The 24,431-nt window shown below is 36.4% G+C and overlaps 1 protein-coding gene across 4 annotated transcripts in view; it reads right to left on the bottom strand.

Annotated features, from left to right (window-relative positions):
* The window catches only part of KIAA1328, a gene marked incomplete at its 5' end in the record, with an annotated part of 160,341 nt that extends 135,914 nt beyond the window's left edge, over positions 1–24,427 (bottom strand). Inside the window, 5 exons of one of the 4 annotated variants that reach the window (XM_079784464.1) lie at positions 5,858–5,973; positions 12,520–12,614; positions 16,596–16,738; positions 17,404–17,439; positions 24,082–24,427. In XM_079784464.1, coding sequence (XP_079640590.1) covers positions 5,858–5,973; positions 12,520–12,614; positions 16,596–16,738; positions 17,404–17,439; positions 24,082–24,427 — 736 coding nt within the window. Of the gene's footprint in view, positions 1–5,857; positions 5,974–12,519; positions 12,615–16,595; positions 16,739–17,403; positions 17,440–19,372; positions 19,895–23,756; positions 23,991–24,081 lie in introns of those variants that run through there. The other 3 variants (XM_079784461.1, XM_079784463.1, XM_079784462.1) reach the window with 3 other exon arrangements.
* Positions 24,428–24,431: the final 4 nt, after the last annotated feature.

The following is a 24,431-nucleotide window of genomic DNA, read 5'->3' as shown; positions in this document are numbered from 1 at the left end:
GGCATTTCGTTTTCCCAACATTCTCCCTAAAATCACATTAATTTCAGGTTTCTCTTTCTTTTGAGTCCTTCCTCCCCCTCACTGGAAAGACCTAAGCATGACCATCAAATTGAGCAGAGACCTTTTGGAAATACCATTACACAATTGAACTGGCAAGGATTACTATAAATATCTGCCAATAAACATCTTTTGGCTGACTTTTCTGTTGTATTCAAAAGAGATGCTTAATATTTTTATCTCAAATAAAATATAATTAATTGATACGAAATTAAAAGTAAGAGATCTGAAGAATTCTAACTTTCACTGTGATGTCAAACTAGACCTACTCGCATCCATTTACATGATTACATGATGAACTGGGAAAACATGAATATGCTATACACTGATGATTTCAAGAATGAAGCAATATTCTGCATTATTCAAAAATATTCCATAATGTATATATGTTTTTAAAATCAGGAAAAAGTAGGTTAAATTTTTAAAAATTAAATAAGGCATTAATTATTAAGTATTCCCTACTAGCACTAAGTATTCAAACACTAGCACTAATCATAGAGTTGAGGAAAGATTAACAGATATATTTGTAAATATCGCCACAGGCTAGAGAATTCTATCAGTAATTACTGTCCTGGAAAACAATGGGGGGAAATGCAGTGCAAATTCAAATACCCTACATCAGTGGTCGGCAAACTCATTAGTCAACAGAGCCAAATATCAACAGTACAACGATTGAAATTTCTTTTGAGAGCCCAATTTTTTAAACTTAAACTTCTAACGCCACTTCTTCAAAATAGACTCGCCCAGGCCGTGGTATTTTGTGGAAGAGCCACACTCGAGGGGCCAAAGAGCCGCATGTGGCTCGCGAGCCGCAGTTTGCCGACCACGGGCCTACATGAAAAGTTCCTTAAACAGGTGCAGCACAGTGGCTGCCCGAGTGCCTGCAGCTTTGCAGGACAGGAGGCGCTCTCACAATGCTTCAGGTTTATTTCGAAGGCCTTGCATCGTCTCTAAAAGGGAGGTGGTCACTGTGTTCCCCCAGCCATAAAAGAGGAAATAACCAAACAAGTAACGTCCTCCCAATGGCTGGACTTTATGGATAATACCCGACTTTCTCTAGAATCTTTAAATGTATAAGGAAACTGTCCTACAACCACCGTCTTTTATCCTCTGAAGTCAGGGCTTGGAAACCAGTCACTTAGCACTTACAACACACTGCCTTTGCTGCCTTGAAGGTAGGAAAGTTCTAGAGCAGCAGAGACACTCAGGGGCAAGCTGTCAGATTAAATATCAAAATAAAACTTAATAGGCAGATGAAATTTTCATTTCGACATTAAACCTCTTTCCAGAAAAGGAAGAAATGTGTATAGGGAGGAAAAAGATAAATGGTGTTTTTTTGGTTGCAAACTGCACCCCACCCAAAAAAAATGTTGTCAATGAAGAATGTAATCACAAATAGCTTGATAAATAGCTGAAAATATTGCCTTGCTTATAAACGAGGCTAGATTTTCAGAACATTAAAAAATTTTTCATATACGATAAACTATCTGGCAACAATGAAGGCTACATTTTCGCTAAACAGCAGGACACAATCAATGTTTTCAGTATGATAGTTCAGAAGATCCCACCACTGTGAGAAATCCTAATCTCATACTATTTCAAGAGATCACATAGAAAATTCATGAAAAAATCGGGGTAAAAATGAATAGCTATGTAACTCCAACTCTGTCGTAGTTTCTTCACAACCCTTATATTTCTTCCCTGGCAATACCCCAAAGAAAAGAAGTCCTTGCAAAAATTTCAGTTGCCTCCTGGCCTCAGAAGCCAAATAACATTTCCATCCAAATAATCCTTATATGCTGTATCAGTTTTATGCTATATCAGTTCTCATATATTTTTAGCAAGTATTTTGGGGCAGGAACTCCTCTTAAAGCTACTTCTTTACCTATCCTGCCAGGCTGCCAACCTTGTGTTTTGAACTTTGCAGACTCAGCTCTGGCTTGGCGGGTCTAAAGCGCTGCCCTGAGCTGTCAGAACACGAGGAAAGAAGGGGCCCCAGAAGAGCTAGTGTCTTTGTAGTGGGCACCAAAAATACCGGAATCAACTCTCAAAACAAGTGTTTACTTTGTTCTGTAAAAATTTCCAGCAATCTGATTGACAGCATTCACAAAAGCATCCACATATGAGAGACACAAAAGCTGATAGTACACGTAATATCCAAGGAGCAAGTAGCTTCCCCTAAAACCTGTCCTTCCATATTAGCTCTGCTACCTCACTGACATGCTCTTGGCCTCCCATCTTACACCCCTCCCCCACCAGCTGACTCATTTTTTACACTGAATATTTTATAAATGTATACAAGAGCTTAGATGCCCAAGAGCATTAACATAACATCTCCCACAGTGAGGTATTACAATCCAGGTTAAGAAATGAAAGGAACAGAAATACAGAGAATACTTTTAGAACTAACACTGTGGCCTGATGTATTCAAAGGCCCTGAAAAACTTGCATCTCAAGATCAACATTTCAGAAGCAGAATTCTAAATATTCATAAGCAACCAGATCTTTACTGAGCTCATCTGCTCACTCAATACAACAAAACTAACCCTAGTCAGGTAGATAGCTACTCATAATGAAGTACTTTGAAGGGAAAACCAGATTATAACATTTAACCCTGAAAATTTTATTTCATAAACCTATTTATATGGAGACAGACTCTATATCTAAAAGTGCAGATTTTAAAATTTTTTCTTTGCCATTTGGGGGATGGAAAAGCATCCCTGATTTGTATATTAAAGCGCAAGCATCTGTCCTACTGATGATATTCCAGGGAAGCACATTAGCATAAAATTTAACGATGTCAAATAAGTGGATGTGAAATAGGGACTGCGTAAAGACACTATTTCCAAGGCTGACAGAAACATCACTGTTTAGAAATGCAAATGAAACCATTATGTTCAATAATTATATGAAAATATGAACAGTTCAGCATGTTTTCCAGCCCTGATGGCGGTTAATGGGATGTATGCTTATGTAAATAACTACTATTAAAGCTAATGCTGAAAAAAACTAATAAATTCATACTAAAGCAACTGATTTAGTATGCTTTTAAACCCCAGCAGTGCTCACTTATTAGAAAAGAGTGCATTATTATGTTTAGAACTCATTACTGCTACAAGTCACTGCAACTCCATCAATTACCATGCATTAATGAAAATGGGACACATACAAAAAAAATTATTGCCTCTCAGCAGTTTTTTTTAAAGACAAAATCTAGGGGTATTACCATCATGGGGCCTTGTAGAGAACTTATCCACACTATAATCTTTATTACTAAAATGGTACTCCCAATACTATCATCTTAAGGTATTTTGACCATAAGAAGGGCTAACCTTTATGTAAACATATCAACATTTTACAAAATTGACCATTTAGCACCAATAAGAAATTTTTAATATTTTAATTGCATTTTTAAAAACTTTTATTAACATATATGTGGCAGATGGTCCATTTTTACTGTATTTTTTTATCCTTACCTGAGGCTATGTTTATTGGTTTTAAAGAGGGAGAAATGGAGAAATAGAGGGAGGAGGGGATGGAGAGAGGGATGGAAACAGGGAGGAAGAGAGGAGGGAAGAGAAAGAGAGAGGTTGCTTCCCATATATAAACCCCGACCCAGAAAGGGGATCTAACCTGCAAGCTAGGTATGTGCTCTGTTGGAGAATCGAACCAGCAACTTCTTGGTGTACGGGACGATGTTCCAACCAAGTGAACCACCTTGCCAGGGCAGATGGTCCATTTTTTTTTTCCCAAAGGGAGGCCAAGAAGTGAAAATACACAGTGGTAGTCATACCAGTATATAGAGGTAGATGGTTTCATTCTAAAATGCTGCCTGATATAACAGATAAAATCCCACCCAGTTCTACATTTATGTCTCAGTGAATTCTGTGAAATGAAGGGATTGGATTTTTAAGAACAAACCTAAAATTTCCTTCTTGGCCACAAGATGGACTTTCTTGCAATATATTAAATATTGCAAGACATTAAGAAGCTAAAAAGTCCTTGTTTAAAATTCAAGTTTAACTTGCACCTAACAGGAAAGGAATGCTGATGGAGCAGGAATGCAAATATATAAACACCTTTGCTCTCACTCTATTTGTGTCAACTTTCACAATTTATTCTGTTTCCTTCGCATATATAATTAAACTAATCCTTCATTCTTTTTTCACATCCAGGAAAACAGAAAGCACTTCAGCACCTACTAAATGTTAAAAATATTTGCTAAACCTGACATAGTCATGTTATTTATAATGAGTATATGTTTATTTTGAAATTATTACAGTCACATCAGTCCAATCATTTGCAGTTTTGGCTCTCACTTGTTTCTTCGCCTCCCAAGAAGCTTCTCTTGCAATTTAGATATACTAACACCAGGTGGTGGTAGAGTGCGATGATGTGCAGCTCTAATAGTAAAATGCAAGTTTTCTCTCAAAAGCAGTAAAATGCAGATATTCTCTGATCAAGCATCACAGATTTAACAATTCATTCACGTAACAGGTATTTTTTGAGTACATACTGAGTATCAGGTCTTGCATAAGATTCTCAGTGTACAATAGTGCATAAGGCAAAAATAATGTCCCATGAGGGAAAGAGACAATAACTAAATGTATAACAGAATGCCAAGTGCCCTCAATAATCAAAGCCCATTCACAACTATAAAAAAAAAACTTCTTAGCAAATTCCTCAGTGTGATAAACGATACCTATAAAAAACGGGATAGCTCAGTTGGTTAGCGTGTTGTCCCAATATGCCAACGTTGTGGGTTCGATCTCCAGTCAGGGCACTCACAAGAAGCAACCGATGAATGCATAAATAAGTGGAACAGCAAGTTAATGTTTCTCTCTCTCTCCCCCTCTAAAATCAATAAATAAAAAAAACTTTTTTAAACCTATAGCTAACATCAATCTTAAGGCTGAAATTACACATTTCTCCTAAGACATGGAACAAGGGTGTTCTTTTTCATCTTTTATTCAATACATAACTGGAGGTATTGCAGTAAGACAAGAAAAAGAAAGAAAAGGCTTAAAGATCAGAAAGAACGAAAACTATTTTTATTTGCAGATGACATAATTGTTCACACATAAAATCCTAAGGAATCTGTGGAAACAACTATTAAAATTAACAAGTGAGAATTTAGCAAGGTCAAAGAGAAAATCAATATAAAAATTCAACTGTGTTTCTAAATCCAACAACTGACTTCCTGCTGACTAGAATGTGCACATGATGGCTGAAGCTTAGAATGCCAAGACGCTCTCAAATCAACGGAGTCATCCCCTGCCTGCGCCAAAACTCAAATGTCTTTTACAAGAAAGGAATAAACATCTATCTTGCTTTTATTACTATTACTTCGGCATTTCTTGCTATAAAACAAGAAAGCTTAATCCTAACACAGATTCATAAAACATCCTTTAGTAGGTTCCATCTAATCCTAGCCTTTTCAGCTTTGTTTCTGCATTATTTTCCTTGAGATCTGTTCTATGCCTTGTCAAAGCAGCACATAATGAATGGTGAGATTCCTTAGTAATTCCTACCTGACTTCTTTAGCAACAAGCTTTCTTGAATTGCTTTAAACATTTTTTAAAGGATGCTCCCTCATAAATCAAAAAACATTTTGCTTCAAAACTATACTGTCTCTTCAAAAATTAATTACTGTAAACATTTATCATCAATTCCTCCCTGTAGTTAGCATTAATACCTAAGTATTTTTAAGAGAACAAAATAATCTTTAAGTATGGTTTCGGCATTCACGAAAGGGTCAAACTTCCTGCACATTAAAAAAGAGAACTTTCAAAAAGGATATCTTCCCTCTCTTTGATGATCAGTTCATTCTGTTCTTCCAACTGCCTGATCTTCTTCTCAAATGATTCCTGCTCAGCTTTGAGTCGTTCTTCGGTCACTTCCTTTTCCTCGCTTACTCTAAAAGAAATAAAGAAATGAAAAGAAAATGCCTATGAGAATACAATACAACATGTGCCTACAAGCTGCAGTTTACCCAAAGTAGACTTCCTCCAGAGTATGCTTACCTCTTTCAAAGGTTTCTTCAGGGCTATTCTATGTATTTTTTTTAAACTAACCTTATATAAGGCAATCTTTTACAGCTGTCCAATAAAACACGCATGTGAGTTTAAAATCAAGAATGTTTCCCATCATCAGAAGTATCTTAAATATGTAAAGTCCAACATAAGACACAGGCTCCTAGTTTAATCCGGGACAGAAAAAATATCTAATTTTTAAGACATTAGGTTTCATTTATTCATTATCAAAATAGGCGCAATCAATTTATTTTAATTTAGATATTTTTATATTTTTATTTAAATCCTATCAATGACATAAACAACATATAAATCACTTAAACATTTCACTAAAAATACATAGGCAATTTTATTCTTTTTTTTTCTGGAACTGATACTCTGTATTCCTTAGTAGCATATAAATAACTACACTGGAATAAAAACACAGCATTAACATAAAGCTTGCACTATATTTATTCTTAGTCCAACAATAGGGTGGTGAAGGCCTGGGGTTAGGGTGGGATAGAAAGGGTCCATGGGGGGAAAAAAGGAGACATATATAAAACTTTCAACAATAAAGATTTTTTATAAAGGATTTTAAAGTTAAAAACACCGACCAATAATTTTGATTCTTTAATGTCTAATTCTGAAAAGTATTCCAACTCGATATTACCAGAAAGGGGTGGTTCCTAACAAGAACAAAGAAGGAAAAAATCTTTAAAAAACCCACGAAAACAGCTAAACAACAACAACATTAAAAGTTATCTTAAAATGGCAACCCTAATTTTCATGTTTCTCTGTGCACAGAGATGCTAGCCCTGAATTTCTGTTACTGGTGCCTGTTTCTCCAAAGAGAGTACAACATTTATCCTACAAGATCACACGGGGATGTGTGTGAGTGAAATCCACGTCCTTCCTTTGAGCTCCTAAATTTACTTTCTCCCAGAACCCTCCTCTATCAGAACAATTTCTGAATAACATGAACTCCATAGCTTTTCCTTTCTTGCTAGCCTTCTGGTGAAGATATTAAAATCAATGATATAACAGAATGAACATTAGAATTTTTTGAATGTTCAAGAGTTGATTGCTTTTTCTTTGAAATAATATGTGTGAAATGCATGGCACACAATAGTGTTCAAAAACAGGTTTATTTCTTCTTGCTCATCTTGACATTCAAATAATTTCCTCAACTATATTATTTATGGCTAGCATAATATGAGGCCCATAAATGGTACTCAGGCCCCTCTTCCTAAGAGGGTAATCTCTAAAACTGATACAATTACAAGGAATCCAGACAACAAAGAACAAATATACCTAAATGAAGAGGATTTATACTCTGGTCTCAGGTAATCCTCCTGCCTCCCTTGTAGATTGCCACATTTACGTTATCATAGAGGTATATCTCAACATTTATTTACTCCCTTTGTTCAACCTGAAAGAGATCCATGAAAACTCTAGAGTTCATTGAGGGAGTAAAAGTTGTACACACATTCCATAATGCCAGAGTCTATGATGAGCTTTTCCCAAAACTTGAAAGTGTTCTATTCGGAAAAATCACTCCTTTTAAAATTTAGTTTCTGGAGTATGTTTGAAAAATGTATCGCTAAACTATTTAAACAGGCCTTTTTTTCTTTTCTTTTTTTTTGTCTTTTCTGTTATGCTGCTATGATTAGACTACCCTTTAGCAATTATTATGCTCTGGGAGGCTATAAAATGAACAAGCTGTGGTAAGTACAAAGTATAAGTCTTCTTCCATAGGTCTATCTAAAGATCCTCATGGCTTCTTTGTGGCCTATTAGCATAGTTAATATAAGCAAGTATATTAATAAGCCTTTAAAGGCAGAGAGGACTTGCCAATAAAACAACCTCAAGATTTGATATCCACTCTGAAATCTGTCTTCTTGTTTAATTTATGTTCAATAATATTTCCCATGAGGTATATATAAGAGAAAATATCTGGTATCCTGATCTACATTTTTCATCAAAGCATGCTCAGACCACAAAGTAACATAAAAAGACCTAATTCTCTATCTCATTTAGAGTAGAGCAACAAGTTAATTAACAAAATGAGAAGCTAAATACAGGAAAGGGAAATATCTGACTAATAGGATAAAACAGTTAAAGCTGACAAGAGGATATTCCCAGAGTTGGTTTGTTAATTATTTACAAAGAGGACAATAGCCTGTTCATAAAGTAAGATTGTTAGCATTTAGTTAATGCCTCAGAGTATTTATCAAAAACTTACACAAAATGTACTGTTATCTAACAAGAAAAGAGAATTCATACCCTTAGAGCTGGGTGGTTGGGCTAGAAATTGTGCTGAAAGAACTGAATATCTTTGAAGTCTTAAAATTGAAGTCTTAATTTTTTATTATACTGAGATGTACATTTAATTATGACAAAAAATAATTAGTTACAAAAACTAAAAAACCAGAATAAATATAAAATAATAATGATCTACTTATTCTACAATAGGAAACTAATGATGTTACACTTTCTATTTTTCTTCTGAGAATGTCAAGTAGAAACAGCAAACTGTCCTTTGGGAAAAATCAGTATCTGAGCCTAAAAAAGAACCCAGTCCTCAAATGAGTTAGTGCACAAGTATTCACTGGGGAACCATGCATTATCTGACAGTGTGAGCACAGGACAAGAAATAGTGGAGATTTTTTTAGGCTTCTTAGAATATGGCTCATATACATCAAAAAAATGCAATGTGGCCAAGATTATTTTAAAACTTTTTTTCCTTTAAAAACTAAGCTATAGTACAGTTTGTGCATTAGTCTATGGCAGCGATTTTCAACCTTTTTCATCCAAGGTATATACAAACTAATTACTAAAATTCTGCTGCACACCAAAAAATATATTTTTTGCCAATCTGACAAAAAAAAAAAGGTATAATTTTGATTCAGTCATACCAGACAGCTACTGTTATATTGGCTGTTGTTATATTTTTAAAATATATATATATTTTGGAGAGAGAAACATCTATGTAAGAGGGAAACATTGATCTGTTGCCTCCTGTACACCTCCTACTGGGGATGGAGTCCACAACCTGGGCATGTGCCCTGACTGAGAATAGAACCTGCAACCTTTGAGTACAGGGGACGATGCCCAACCAACTGAGCCACACTGGCCAGGGCAGTTGTCATTTTTTAATATTACAATCTAAGGGAAAAGAGGTCAGTGCCCCTGACTAAATGGTCCGATATTACATGTTTTAAAAATTCTTGCAGCACACCAGTGTGCCACAGCACACTGGTTGAAAATCGCTGGTCTACGGTACCCTCCCCATCTTAAAAAGTCTCAGTAAAAAAACCTTTTTTTAAAAATGCAAATGCATACGTAAGGAAGTCGCCATTTCTCAGCAAAAACTACAATATTTTGCAAAGTCATTCATTTTTCAAGTCCCCATAAATTACACTACTTTTCCCACCAATGCAAACAATTCATTAATTTTACTATTAAAGACTTTCTGAGGTCACTTAATTCAGCAATTTTGAACAAAAAGAAATCTCTCTATCCTTATGCCTCCAAAAATGATCAATCAATATTCCACTTTTTCTTCTGCAAATGTAAATCAATGCTAGACACCTCAGGAAAATGTGATCATTTACTTCAAGTCCATATATCAAGTCATCTTTTACACTCTCTTCCACCAGCTAAATAATTCATAAAATCCCTAGTATCTATTCTCCATTAGCCTATTAATTTGTATGTGTACTCCATTCTTTTATTAGTGTAGTTAACACAAGTAAAAAAGTTCCCTGAGCATATATAGATTATTTAAGGAGGCATCTACAGATTATTAAAAACTCATACTAGGTTTTTTGTTTTTTAAAATCTATTTGGTTTCTTGCCAAATAGCACCATATTGCTTATTCATATTCAGGCTAAATTGAACTATGAACCATGCATATTTTTTTAATGTACTAGGCCTAACCAGTAAATCTTTCTCTTAAGTGAATTTCTATTTTATTTTTATTCTTAGGCATATAATAACCTGCACTTGTCACTATTATCTTACATCGTGTTTGAATTAATCTATTTTCCAACCTATTAAGCCAATTCTTAAATCTTACTTATATCTTCGGTTAACATTTATTTTCGTTTAGTAACATCAGTAAATCTTACAAACGTCTTTTTGCTACTTTCACACATAGTACCAATAAAGATAAAGACTAAAACGGACCTCACAGCTAGATTCTCAATGGAACAGGTAAGATACAGGTAAGCCAGTCTTAGAATTTAGACATATACACTTTTCTCACTAACATTGTTAAAGGCCATGTGTTTTTTAAAAAAGGCTAATGCTTTGGTAAGATTGCTTTTCACCTCAAAGGCACCATAAAAAAAAAAGTATAGTTTTCATTTGCTTTTATATTGCATGTCACTCTATAATTGAAAAACATGCTATTTGTTTTGTACGTTATGCTGAGAACTACTGAATATTATATTATTCTGAAAATATGCTTGCTAATGGTCAGTGTTGGTGCTAAGCACTCTGACTTCTCCCCTAAAATAATGTTGGTGCATCTTCATAATAGCGGAAATTCTTTAAGTATGCTATACTTGAATATATCATAGGAATACACAGGTTTTCTAAATCTTCTGAAACTTTCTCCATTTGCTTTAACTTTTACACAACAAAGTTTTAAATAAATAATACATGGGTCAAAGAGGAAGTCTCAAAGGAAATTTAAAAAATACATAGGGCTGGATAAAAATGAAAATACAAAAATCAAATATGTGGGAAGCATTAAAAGCAATAATGAGAGAGAAGTTTATAGCACTAAATGCTTACATTAAAAGGAGAATGGTTTCTAAGTTTCTACTTTAAGAAATAGTAAGAAAAAGAACAAAATAAATCCACAGCAAAAGAAAGAAGGAAATAGCAGAGATAAGAGCAAAAATCAATATAATTGAAGACAGAAAAAAAATAGAGAAAAATCAATAAAACAAAAAGCTGCTTCTTTGAAAAAAAATCAATAAAATTGATAAACCTAACAAGGCTGACAAAAATAAAAAAGAGAGAAGGTACAAATCAATAATATCATAATGAAGCACTATAGGTCCTGCAGTCATTAAAAAGATAAGGGAATACCACAGACAACTTCATGTTCATAAATTTGACAACTTAGGAAAATGGGATAATTCCCAAAAACCACAAACTCCCAAAACTCAATCAAGACAAAATAGACAGCTTGAATAATCCTGTAACCATTAAAAAAAATTGAATTTGTAATTAAAAAGCTTTTTAAAATAAAGCTCCAGGCCCAGATGATTTCACTGGAGAATTCTATAAAATATTTACAAAAGAATAAACCAATTTTATACAGTTTCTTCTAGAAAATAGAACTCTTCCCAATTCATTTTATAAGTCTAGTATTACCATGATACTAAAACCAGACTAAGCAAAAAAAAAAAAAAAAAGAAAAAGAAAACTACAGTCCAATACCTCTCATGAACGTTGATGTACAAATTCCAAACAAAATAAGAAAATCAAAATTAGGAATGTATAAAAACTATGATAAAAACTGAGATTTTTACAGGTAGCAAAGTCAACATTCAGAAATCAATTTGTATAATCCACCATATCAACAGTTAAAGAAGAAAATATATAATCTCACATTAATTTAGGCACAAAAAGTGTTCCAAAAAATCTAGCATACAATCATAACAAAAACTCTTATAAAAGTAGGAATATAAGAAAACTCCCTCAACTTTATAAAGAGTATCTATAAAAACTCTACAGCTAATATCATACATAATCACACACACCCTGAAAAACCCAAATTGAAACAAATACTGCAAAATAGCTGACCAGTATTCTTCAAAAGTATCGAAGTCATGGAAGGCAAGGACACACATGAAGGAGACCAAGGAAACAGGAAAACTGAACACAAAATGTGATACTAGAGCAGGAAAAAAATATATTAGTGAAAAAACTGGTGAAATCTGAATACTCTGTAATTAATATTATTGGACCAATGTTAATTTTTGACAATTGCATGATGATTTATTCAGGGTGATAAATTTAGAAAAAGTTATGTGAAAGGTATAAAAGCCTTCCATACCATTTATGAGATTTATTGAGATATCTTACATATAATAAGGTTCAATCATTAGAGGGTACAATTCAATGGTTTTTAGTATATTTAGAGTTCTGTAAACATCACCATAATATTATTTTAGAACATTTCATCCTCCCCAAAAGACTACTCATTCCTCTTTTTCCCAATATTTTTTCAAATTTTCTATAAGCCTAAAATTATTTCAAAATAATACAAAAAGTAAAAATTATATTACATTGAATTAAAACTTATATAAATATAATTTTGACACACTATATAATGGCATATAATCAAGAAAGGAAAATAAAATTCATGTGTTCTAAAGTTCTTGAATTTTCTCTTATATAACAATGCATCTCATATAAGGTTTGTCTCACCTGGCCAGTTCTTTAATTAAATTTGCAATGCGTCTTTTGTCTTCAAGACATAAATCCTTTAATGATGCACTCTTTATTCCTCCCTTGCAGAAATTCTGAAACAGAAAAAAACCTTTTGTTTAACCTTTACTAAAAACAATTTTAAGACTTTTCAATAAATTTCTTAAAATAAGTACAGAGGTGAAATTTCCTAGATATCTTTTATCTTGTGGAAACACTAGTGGCCTGTTTCATTTAAAACTGACTATGAACTCAAAACAGGCTAAGGAACTATCTGCCACCAGGGGACATCATGAAATTTACACAGAAAAGCAGACAGAAAGAACTCAAAGCAGGAATGTCCCTGCTTAAATACTAGGGAGTATTTTAAAAAACAACTTTCCCTTGGTGAGCGCCACAGAAAAAAACACCTAATGGAAGATACTGAGAACCTTTCTTACATCATAGCCCTGCTTAAAACTAAGGTTGGCAGCAGCTGCACCTGTTCTAGCCTCTCAATAACCGAGGTTCATTCCAAAGGGTACTAGGCCAAAGAGTAATTAATAATAATAATAATATCCTTAAATAGCTAATAATATCTAGTGCTTACTGCTTGCCAGGAATAGTCTAAGTACTTTACACTTATTAATCCATCTTATTTCTGCAAATAATGCTATTAGGTAGGTATTATTCTTATTTTAAAGTGAGGATATGTATCTTGTCTAGTATTAAGAAGCAGATCAAGACCAGGTTCCAGAGCCTGTGCTTTAACCACTGTACTATCCTGTCTCCCATGCTACAAAAAATTCTCCTAGTACTTGAACATCACTAACAGGATTTTTAAACCATGAAACTCGGGGAGTCACAAGGAACTGGAGGTAACATGTAAAAGGAAGGAAGTATAATCCTTGAAATGTATGCAACCGCAAAATAGGTCAGTCCAATTATTTCTGGTAGTCAAGAACAATCCAAGACCCTTAAATTGAAACATGGAAATACTGAGAGCCAAAGACAGGAAAGAGAGGGGAGGAGAAAATGAGAAAGGAATGGTAAGAAAATAAAATAAGTTTGGTTTTAAATACATCAGGTCAACTTAATATACCAGGAGAACATGCATATAGAAATGTTTAGGTCAGTGATGGGCAACCTTTTGAGCTTGGTGTTTCAAACTTCTCCAAAAAACTGAGCATAACTCGGGTAGTGTGTCCCTTTGAGGAAAAAACATTATTTCGCAATATTTACAGTTTAAATAACATAAATGTTTCATCCTCGGCATGTGGCCGCCTCAGCGGCCGCGTGTCATCAGAAATGGCACTGACACGCGTGTCAGAGGTTCGCCATCACTGGTTTAGGTAGAAAGTCAGAAATGTGGGTCTGGCTCTCAAGTCAGGAAAAAAACCAAGATTTAAAATTTAGCTATATGATATTATGGAGGATGTTTAGATTTTTATTATTTTCATTATACTTTTGTTTTAAAATTTTCCTTAAAATTAAGAAAAATACTAGTTTTAAAAAATCATCTACAAATCCAAGAAAAAATGTATGTCTAAAAGAACAAGAGAGGAATCGGAAGCATAATATATTGTGGGGGAAAGAAAAGAAAAAGTTTCAAGAAAAGTGTGGGGTTAACAGTGCAAATGACTGAAAAAACTAACAGAATGTGAAATGATGTCACTGGATTTACAATGGGGAGAAGCTGCTGATAACCCATGAAAAGACATTTCAGTACAGGTGCAGTAAATATAAAACAAACAAAAGATTTTAGCAGCATTGTATTTATCGGTAACAGCAAAAACCTGAGAATCAGGTTTTATTCACTAGAGAATGATTTCACTGTGGTATATTTATTCAATGGAATTCCATAGGTACTGGTTGCTATGCTACTGACTTGCATCTTCAAATGGGGCTGAGCCTCTGGACACCTCATTTCTTCTTTGCCACCTGACTCTCTGTTAAACTCTGCCAATTGGAAGAACTAGAGTGAGACCAGGGGTTGTTAGAGAGAGAAAGGACACATTCCTTCCTATTTGCCTCCTTTTCTGCCTGTCAGCCCTGGCATGAACAGCTGATTCTATTTTGCAATTTTTCGTGCCCTCACCGAATCAGCCTTCCTTTATCTTGTTTCCTCAGGGACAGCAGTCAGGCTGGTTCCCCATCACCAGAGTCCAAGTTCCAGTTCTGAGGGGTTCATCCTCAAAAGCTTCCACGCTTTAATAATTCCAACTTGTTCCATCTGTTCTCCCAGCCCTCGAAATGGTAACTGCTTCTTAGAGATAACTGAGTGTTTTCTTTTTGCCTTTTCAGTTCTTCAGCACCAATGTAGCAAGTATTTAGTATTTTCAGTTAAAATAAATGACTAAACCCTAACTGAAATATCAGTGAAAAAAATGAAATATAACTATACACAACATAAATAAATCTCATGAACATAACATTGAGTAAAAATGCAAATCAGACACAATATAAAGTATAAGCTCACTTACATAAAGTTTCAAAAAATTATAAAATTAAATATTCTTTAAAAACCAAATATATTTGGACAGTGGTCGGTAAACAACAGCTACAAGCCAAATCTGGCCCACCCTGCTCATTAAAATGCAGCCATGCACATTCATTTACACACTGATTCCTATATGGCTCTATTCACGTGACAGTAGCAGAGCTGAATACTTGAAACAGACACAATGTGGCTCATAAAGGATAATGTATTTACTATCTGGCTCTTTACAGAAAAAGTCTTTATGATATTATTTTCCAAGTGAAGAAAATAACAACAACAACAATAATAATGCAGGCTAATTTTCTTTTAATAAAAACATCTTTCTTATATTTTAGGGCTTGTTCATCATTAACTAACAAATTCAAATGAACAGAAATCATAAAGGACACCTAACCAAAATACAGTTGCTGTGGATTTGATTTACTAACTCCACACAGATCAGAATGTAGGTCTTTTGAGACATACCAAGATAATACATTTTCTTAATTAAGATTTAAAGCAAGCCCAAATATTTTGGAGCTAAACACTTTATATTCATACCAAGCATCATCAAAACATCCAAGAATCCTCTGTAGCTTTCAGAATTCGTATAGATCATCTAATGTTCAAGGACTCTTCTACCTACATACATCAATCAGTTACTGGTCATGTGGTCCCTGAGAAAGAAGATACCCTATCAAGAAGAACTCATGGTGGCTTAACTGAGCTTAAATTAAAAACAATAACAAACAAAAAGGCAGAGCCTAGCAGTCATTTCTGAACAGGGGCCTCTCATACAAACTGCACTTCAGGGAGAAGCCTGCACTAAGCTTCCTACTTCCTTCACTGAACTGCCTTCCTGCACTGAGTTTCTGCCATCTGAGCCACCCCTCATAGAGGAGTTCCTGGAATCGTATTTTAACCAAGTGGGCTGAAGCTTCCCAGGCTTACTCGAATGACCTAGTTTACCTTCAACAGCTTCACCACCCAATAGAGCAGCTCCATCCTAACCAATCAGGACAGTATTTTTGGACCAATACTGAGAGTATTTGGAGTCCTCATTTGCATGAAGACAGACCAATCAGGGATCAGGGTGGGGACTTCAGTCATTTTAAATCAGCTCCCTTCTGGCTCTGGGAATGCACTTTCCATTTCCACCTAAGATTGAAAACTGCATTTCTCAGGCTGGAGGTGAAACCCCAAAGATGACTAACGAGAGCAGAGTAGAGCAGAGATGACTGGCGCAGGGTGAAGTGGACCTAAGCAGGTAGAAAAGACCAGAATAGAGCAGAACTGCCTAGCCTAAAAGGGCCTCACCCAAAAGGGCCTCACCCCAGGGCCACCCTGCCCACTACCTCTTCACAGGCATGCTGCTTCTAACTGAGCTGTAACTCTATTGAGCTGTTCCACAGCCATGCTGTTTTCATAGCTCTGATGTATCGCAACTGAGCTGTTTCACACTATTGTTTTCTTCTTCATTGCAACCCAAATCAGGAATTCCTGTTGGCATTGAATTGGCACCAACAGCCATCAATTGACAGTGCACAAAGAAAAATTAGTAACTGACCAACATTTATAAAAAATTGTAGAATGAGAACAAAACAAATAAATTACTGACCTGTTCATTTACGGAATCTCCTGCACCTTTTAAAGACTCCATGGAGATTGAAGCAGCAGTCACCTTGGAAGTCTTAAGTTTAACATTAGCTTTTGGACTCATCGACTTGTGTCTTGATCTGATATTTCCTTCTGTAGAGATCCCTAAGGAATTGCATCAAAGAAGATTTCAAAATTATATCTTCTCATTCTCTTAAGCTCCCCCCACCCCAATCAACCTCTTCATTGATATCCTCTATTTTATATGATGTGATATGGAAAACTCTTACTTCATCTTAAGGCCTTCTTAATAATGAATCATGAAAAAATTATGTTTTGAATATATTAAGATTCAACTGAAATATTTTTAAAAGGTGCTGGCACATTCATATGTCATATTGAAACCAACAAATTAAAACATGCCACAAATACACTCACTTAGGGCAATTAAAGACCTGATTTGTCACATAATTGGGGTACTTTCAATAGTCCAGTTTTACTACTCATCTGTAATAACCAGTAAACTTTAAAAAGTCTATCGCATAAACTTTATGTCAAGAAGTTTCCACACTTTTATTTGAAATATTAAATTTAGGCTCTTATTTGTAAAAAAAAAATAATAAGAAGAAGAAAATCTCTTGCTCCCTAATACATAGAGTATAAGGCAGTGTTTTGAACTCTAATAGGGTTTCTTTAATTTTTTATTTTATTTTAGGTTCTAATGAACTGTTCCACATTCAGTTATCACTGCAAAGTTATACTAATGTTTCATCTTTCTCTTAACACTTAAGAAGCAAATGAAGCTTAACAAATTAACATAGAAATCATACCTGGAACATATACTACTGATTGTTCTTCATCAGAAACTATGCAGAAGACATGAAGGAAAATACTAGGGAAGATTTGCCATTATCCAAATGCTGCTTCAGTTCTGTACTTTTGTTATAATTTGTAATTTCTATTTGACCTTGGAATTTATAACTAGTTTTTAAAAGTAACACTAGAAAGCAAAGTAATTGAATTAATGCAGCAAAGTTAATATTATTTTAAAGTTCATTTTTATATAGTCACAACTATCCTACCGAATAATAGACAAATATGCAAATTGACTGCACCTTCACTATGCCCAAACCACGCCCACCAGCCAAGCCACGCCCACCAGCCAATCAGGACGAGTATGCAAATTACCCCAACCAAGATGGCAGTTAATTTGCATATCAAGACAGCGTAGAAAGAAGCCAAGAGCTGCAGAAGGGAGCAAAGCTGCGGAGAAGCAAGCAAGCCAGAGGGAGGAGAAGGGAGGAGTGGAGGCAGGGCGGGGGAGAAGGAAGGAGAGCGGGCGGGCTGGTGGAGAAGGCGGGTCGGGGGAAAAGGGAGGAGAGCAGGCGGGGCGAGGTAGAGTGCAGCAGGAAACCCTATTGCAGGATTCTTCTGCAACGGGAACACTAGTATATTTTATAAAAGTTTTGGAAGGCCTTGTTCTATAAAACTTTTATTCATGCTTATTCCCAAGTGAGATCCTATACTATAAATTCTGCTGTGCTTTCATTTCATTGCCTTTGTAAACCAAGAGTTCAGTGCTCCAGTTCACTCATTACTGGAAAACTGACAAGTTATTCTAGGCATGAATAAATAATTTCAAAATGAGCTTTATCTTTGAAAAACAAACACTGTTTGAGGGCAAGTCAATCATACAAACACAAAGGCATTTTCTATTCTTCGTAGTGCATATATGAAATGTCCCACGAGGTCCTACTATTTAACAAGTGGAAGAAATTCAAGACAAAAAGAACTACAGTATTGTTAATTTTAAGAGGAGAAATTTAGAATGGCTACTAAGATCCTAACACTGCTTTAGAAGATAACCATTACAATAAAAAAGCATTCTTCCAGAAACAAAATTTTAATCAGAACTATATATAAATCTGTACATATCTAGATATATGTACAGTTTGATAACACTTGCCGGAAAGAAGCATCTGAACTTTTCAATGACCTAGAACATTCCAAAATTCTCCGTTCTTTGATAAAATGTTTTCTTTTCCAAGATTTCCAGACAAATCAATTATGAGCTATTTCCTTCCAGGCAAAGGATGGAATAAAACAGTAGATTTAGTAACATGTTCCAAAAGTCCATGTATTTCAGCTCATGATCAACCTTAGTAATGGAGTCTTTTCAGAAAATGCTGATTAGATATGCCTATGATCCCTATAGGAATTTGGGAATGCAAAGATGATGTCTACTGCTTGAGCTGCCAGCTGGTTTCTAATCGCTTTCCAGAGCAGCATATACACTCTCACAGCTTCAAGGTTTTGGCTGATAACTAGTGCCCCTAAACTTCAAATTCCCTCAAATCTCAGGGATGGAGCTGGTATTTTAAGAGGCACATAAGACAAGTAAGCATACAAAAATTAGACAGCACCACTCCTAGAAAACTGAGAGCAACTAACACAGGAGCAGCGAGAGAATTTATAGACTCACTAACATCCAAGCTATAAAAGACCTTACAAAATGAAATTGTGCAGGCTCTATTTGACAGCAAAAACTGATTCTTTATATAGATATAGATATAGATATAGATATAGATATAGATATAGATATAGATATAGATATAGATATAGATATAGATATAGATATAGATATGTATATATCTTGGGACTAGCACACACAGTAGGTGCTCAATACATATTTAATTATTTACTGTTGGAAATATACATAGGGAATAAAGAACCCAGGGGGAAAAATCCAAGATGATTCAGGAATTGTTCCATATGACACTGTCTTCAATTAGAAGATACAATAATGATGGATGAGCAGATTATTCTCCAAGGATGACCTATGGACTAACTGGAAAAAAGACTACTACATTTCCCTAGATCATGCACAAATAAACTTGCTCACAACTGGAAAAACCAACTACCCTATTCAGCCGCACAGTGATTTGGAAGCTCACCAAGTGTATTATAGTTTCCTCTTTGCTCAAATCTAACACCACTTCTTCATCCTTACTGTCAACTAATAACTTTGTTTCCTAAGAAAACAAACAAACAGCCCAGCCATTCTGGCTCAGTGGTTGAGCATCAACCTATGAACCAGGAGGTCAGCGTTCGATTCCCAGTCAGGGCACATGCCCAGGTTGCAGGCTTGATCCCCAGTAGGGGGTGTGCCGGAGGCAGCCGATCAATGATTCTCTCTCATCATTATGTTTCTATCTCTCTCCCTCTTCCTTCCACTCTCTGAAATCAATAAAAATATGTTTTCTTTTAAATGAAAACAAACAGCCGAACCCGGTTTGGCTCAGTGGATAGAGCGTCAGCCTGTGGACTCAAGGGTCCCAGGTTCGATTCAGGTCAAGGGCATGTACCTTGGTTGCAGGCACATCCCCAGTAGCGGGTGTGCAAGAGGCAGCTGATCGATGTTTCTCTCATCGATGTTTCTAACTCTCTATCCCTCTCTCTTCCTCTCTGTAAAAAATCAATAAAATATATTTTTTTAAAAAAAAGAAAACAAACAAAAAACTGTAGAGACCTTCCACAAGCTTCTATTTGCAGATGACATTATAAAGACTCCACTTAAAAACTGTTAAAACTACTGAACGAAATCAGTAAAGTTGCAGGATATAAAATCGATAATCAAAATTCTACTTCGTTTCTATAAATTAAGAATGAAATGCCACAGAAATTAAGAAAGCAATCCCATAAAAAAAAAACCAACCTAGAAATAAATTTAATTAAGGAGGTGAAAGACCAGTACACTGAAAATTATAAGATGTTGATAAAAGAAGTTGAAGAAGACACAAAATAAATGGAAAGATATTTCATACTCATGGATTAGAAGAATATTGTTAAAAATATCCATACTACCCAAAGCCATCTATGGATTTAATGCAATCCTTATCAAAATTCCAATGGCATAACAATCCTAAAATTTGTAAGGAACCTCAAAAGACCTCGAATAGCCACAACCTTGAGAAAAAAGAACAAAGCTAGAGACATAACACTTTCTGATTTTAAACTATATTACAAAGTTATAATAATCAAAACAGTGTGATATTGGCATAAAAACAGAGACCAAAAAACAATAACAACCCATAATAGCTAGCCCTTTCCAGCTTTATTTTTCTCCATTATCTTAGATATTTTACTCATTTCATATCACTAAAATGGAAGCACTAAGCAGGTGAAGATTTTCATCTTTTGCTCAATGTTGTATCTGCAAACATCAGAGAATGCCTGGGTCATAGTAAAGACTGAAACAGATATTTAATTTTATGAGGCATTGTCCAAAAAGCTTTAGTGTTATCATTCTTTGCTTAACTCATTCAAAATATTCACGTAAAACCCATTAGCTACATCCATGATAAATTTGGTTTCAATATAGAAAATGCTAAATAAACTGACCTTAACCAAAGTTTTTTTTTTTAAATAAGACTAAACATATTTGAAATTGCCTCCATCCTACCTATCTTTTCTAATAATTTCTAACCTATCTTCATCTTAAGAACCCAAATATTTACCTTCTTCAAATACAGAGATTCCCAACAAGCATACAGCTATGGGAAAGTAAAAACAAAACAAAACAAAATATATAACAAACTCATATCAGACCACGTACTGGGTTCTATATGCCACCTTATAATTCTACTTTGGTTTCTTTAGAAGCACCTCAATAAGACACGTACAGCAAATTAGAAAGCATCCTTAATGCTGATATCAAATCACAGAATTAATGCAGTAGTTAGAAATCCAAGGCAGAAGTGGTAGAGGGGAAACAACCTGTCCATCCCAGATCACCAGGACCTGAAGGAAATAAACTTAGTACTGTCCACTCTACTCTAACCTTTGAGCCTGAATCATTAACCAGCAACATATGTACACATATGTAATTATTACTGACCACATGACTTTCCTAGTTAATACAGGCATACCACATTTTATTGCACTTCATTCTATTGTGCTTCATAGATATTGCACTTTTCTAACAAACTGAAGGTAAGGCCCTCCTCCAGAAAAAAAGATTACAACTGGCTTTATTGCAATGCTCAGTGGGTCTAGAACCGCACCCACAATATCTCCAAGGTATGCCTGTATATTATTTTAAGAATAAACATTATGTCTTTGTCTATTTGTAATTGAAAGTCAATGGCAAGCATTATAGATACTGAAAAGTTTTGACCAGGTCTCTTATAGTTCATATTTAATATCAAGTTACTAATACGGTTAATGATAGTACACTTGAGAGCATTTAAGCAATCAAATTTAAATACTGCAGAAACACTAACTTCTGATATTACCAGGAACTATAACAAAGCAGGAAAACAGTTTATGGCTGAAGAGGCATAATTTTACTTGCAGATTTAACACATAGTTAACATGGCATGTCCATTGTTTACACATTGGGTACAAAGACACACCTTGTACAAAACAGCACTGCTGAACCATATTGTGCAGGAGATGCATAATTCAACATTAAAGAAAAAGATGACATTCAGTCACAGATGATCTGTTCTCACATGATGGAAACATCTAGGATGGGAAATCTCTCAATCACACTTCTCTAGTTGTTTAGGGGAAGCACTGAACAATCTTTCAATAGTGAGAAAACAATTCCAGATTACAGATACATACTTTTTAGTTTTTTTCTATTGAAAGTTCTACTATAAAGTTTTTGGGGTGGTCTGGGAAGTCTGTGACAAGAAGAGATTAAGATACAAAGACACATCACTAAACCAAATGATTCGTAACTATCGCTAATGCTTTTTTAGTGAAAATCAGTAACACATTCACATTTGATATTGCTTTTAAGTCCTATGGAAATATGAAATGAAAATATTTGAGACTAAATGTTAGATAGGCTGGGGGAAACATATGATACTGATAAACTTGAAATCCCTTTCAAATACCTGAATTTCCATAGAATGTAATCACCATCATTTCCCCATACAATTTCAATGCTTTATGTTCAATTTATATAGTATTTTATATAAATATTTAGAGTAAGGGAGAATTTAAGAGAAAAGGGAAGATATGTAACTTCTATATGAAAAGGGGAGCGATAGGACTACATGAATTAAGTGAGAGTAGAGGGTTGCTGAGTCCAAGAACATAGATTCACTTACATACCTATTAACTTAATCAGTACCACTGTAACAGATTGTCTCCCTTTCCCCCAAAACCATTTACTCTACATCAGAACTGCACCATTGGTCATATGTGGTGATTAATGTGATTAAACTGAAGAAGCACATTATAAGTTAATAAACTTCAAATATCTCCTCTATCACAAAATTGTCATTGCAGAGGCCGTGTTTCAAGAGAAAAAGACTCATCCCAGTTTCCTGACTTCTTAATTCAGCTCAGTTCTCAATGCACATACTCTTTGCATCCTTATTGACAGGTGAAGGAAAAATACTTAATTTGCACCGTGCGCTAGTGTGCTTTCATCCACAGTGCGTGTACAACTTTGAGTCTCACTAACCTATCTGAGACAAGTGGTAAACACTAAGCACTGAAGAGCACGGAATGCAAAAATACGCCTTGTTAATCCTAGTAACTCAAATAAGGGGAACTGATCACATCATTTTGTAAGTTTCACTGGGCGCTCAGTGGAATGTGCAAAGAATACACGAAGTTAACAGCAATGCCTCTAACGATGCTATCACCAGTCCAAGCAAACAGATAAAACCACTCGCCTCCGCAGGCACCCCATGCACGGATTGCCTTGCTTTCCAAGTAACACTCTTCTAACGAACTCGGAGTAAATGATCAGGACCAAAGCTCGGCTTGGAACAGTCTACCCAACCCAGGGAAAGAACCACTTAGGTCCCACATCTCATCACAGCCACTGATGATGTATCTATGGGGGAAGACCATCACAAAAGTAAAAGCCCAAACAATCCAGGAACTTTAATCCTGCAAACTATGTGTAGATCACACTACATCCAGGCACGATGATGTGCAGCTTATTCCACGGCCAGCGCCACCAGACCAAGCCTCCGCGGAAAGCAAGCCCCACACCTCTAGGGAAGTCCCAGTGTGAAAATCAATCATCACTGACAGGCCTAGAATCCAACAGGACCCTGACATCCTCCTCAACAGCGGAGACTAGGGACAAGGCTAAGACAAGACAAAAAGGCCCCCTGGTCACCAACACCCTTCCCTGCGCCACAAGCTCGCTACGCACAGCTGGCCCGAGGTCACCGAGGGCTGTGTCCTCCCAGCCCCAGGCAGGGCACGACTGCAGGCCATCGTCCCAGAGCTCACCGCCAAGCAGGGCCGGGAAACATCTGTATTCAGCCCCACACCGGGAACCCCAGCCTGGCCACACGATCGGGCGCAGTGCCACCGAATTCCCCAGCCAGGCGAGAAGCCCGGCGCCTGGACCGCCCGGCCCCGCCCCCGGGGTGAGCGCCGCGCCTCTCCCTCCGCCGAGTCCCACGCGACTGCTCCAGGTCTCGTCCCCGCCCCGGGAGGGCGCCGGCGCCCCCTGCCAGGCGGGTAAAGGATACAGTCTCGGCTCCAGAACGCCGCGGCGCCGGGGCGGGAGGGGCGCGCCGCGTCCGCCATCTTGAAACAACCGCCACTCGGGGCGTCGGGCCGGGGCCGCCCCGCCCCGGACGCCAGGCGCCGTCCCCATTGGCCGCTGGGCGCAGAGGCCCGCCCCCGCCTGCGCGTCCGGCCGTGGCGGGGCGGGAGGGTCCCGGCGGAGGCGTCGCCGAGTCCCGGCGGGTTGGAGTGAAGCTCTAGCCGGGCCCGGGGGAACGAACGCCCCGCGGAACTCCTCTTCGCGGGGCAGCCCGGGCCGCCCTTCGCCGCTACCGCGGCCTCAGCGCCGAGCACTACAACTCCCGGCATGCCG

Source organism: Cnephaeus nilssonii, assembly GCF_951640355.1.
Source record: "Cnephaeus nilssonii genome assembly, chromosome: 11".
Classification (NCBI taxonomy): domain Eukaryota; kingdom Metazoa; phylum Chordata; class Mammalia; order Chiroptera; family Vespertilionidae; genus Cnephaeus; species Cnephaeus nilssonii.
Note: the sequence above shows the minus strand (reverse complement) of the source record. Positions and strands in the feature narration are given on the sequence as shown.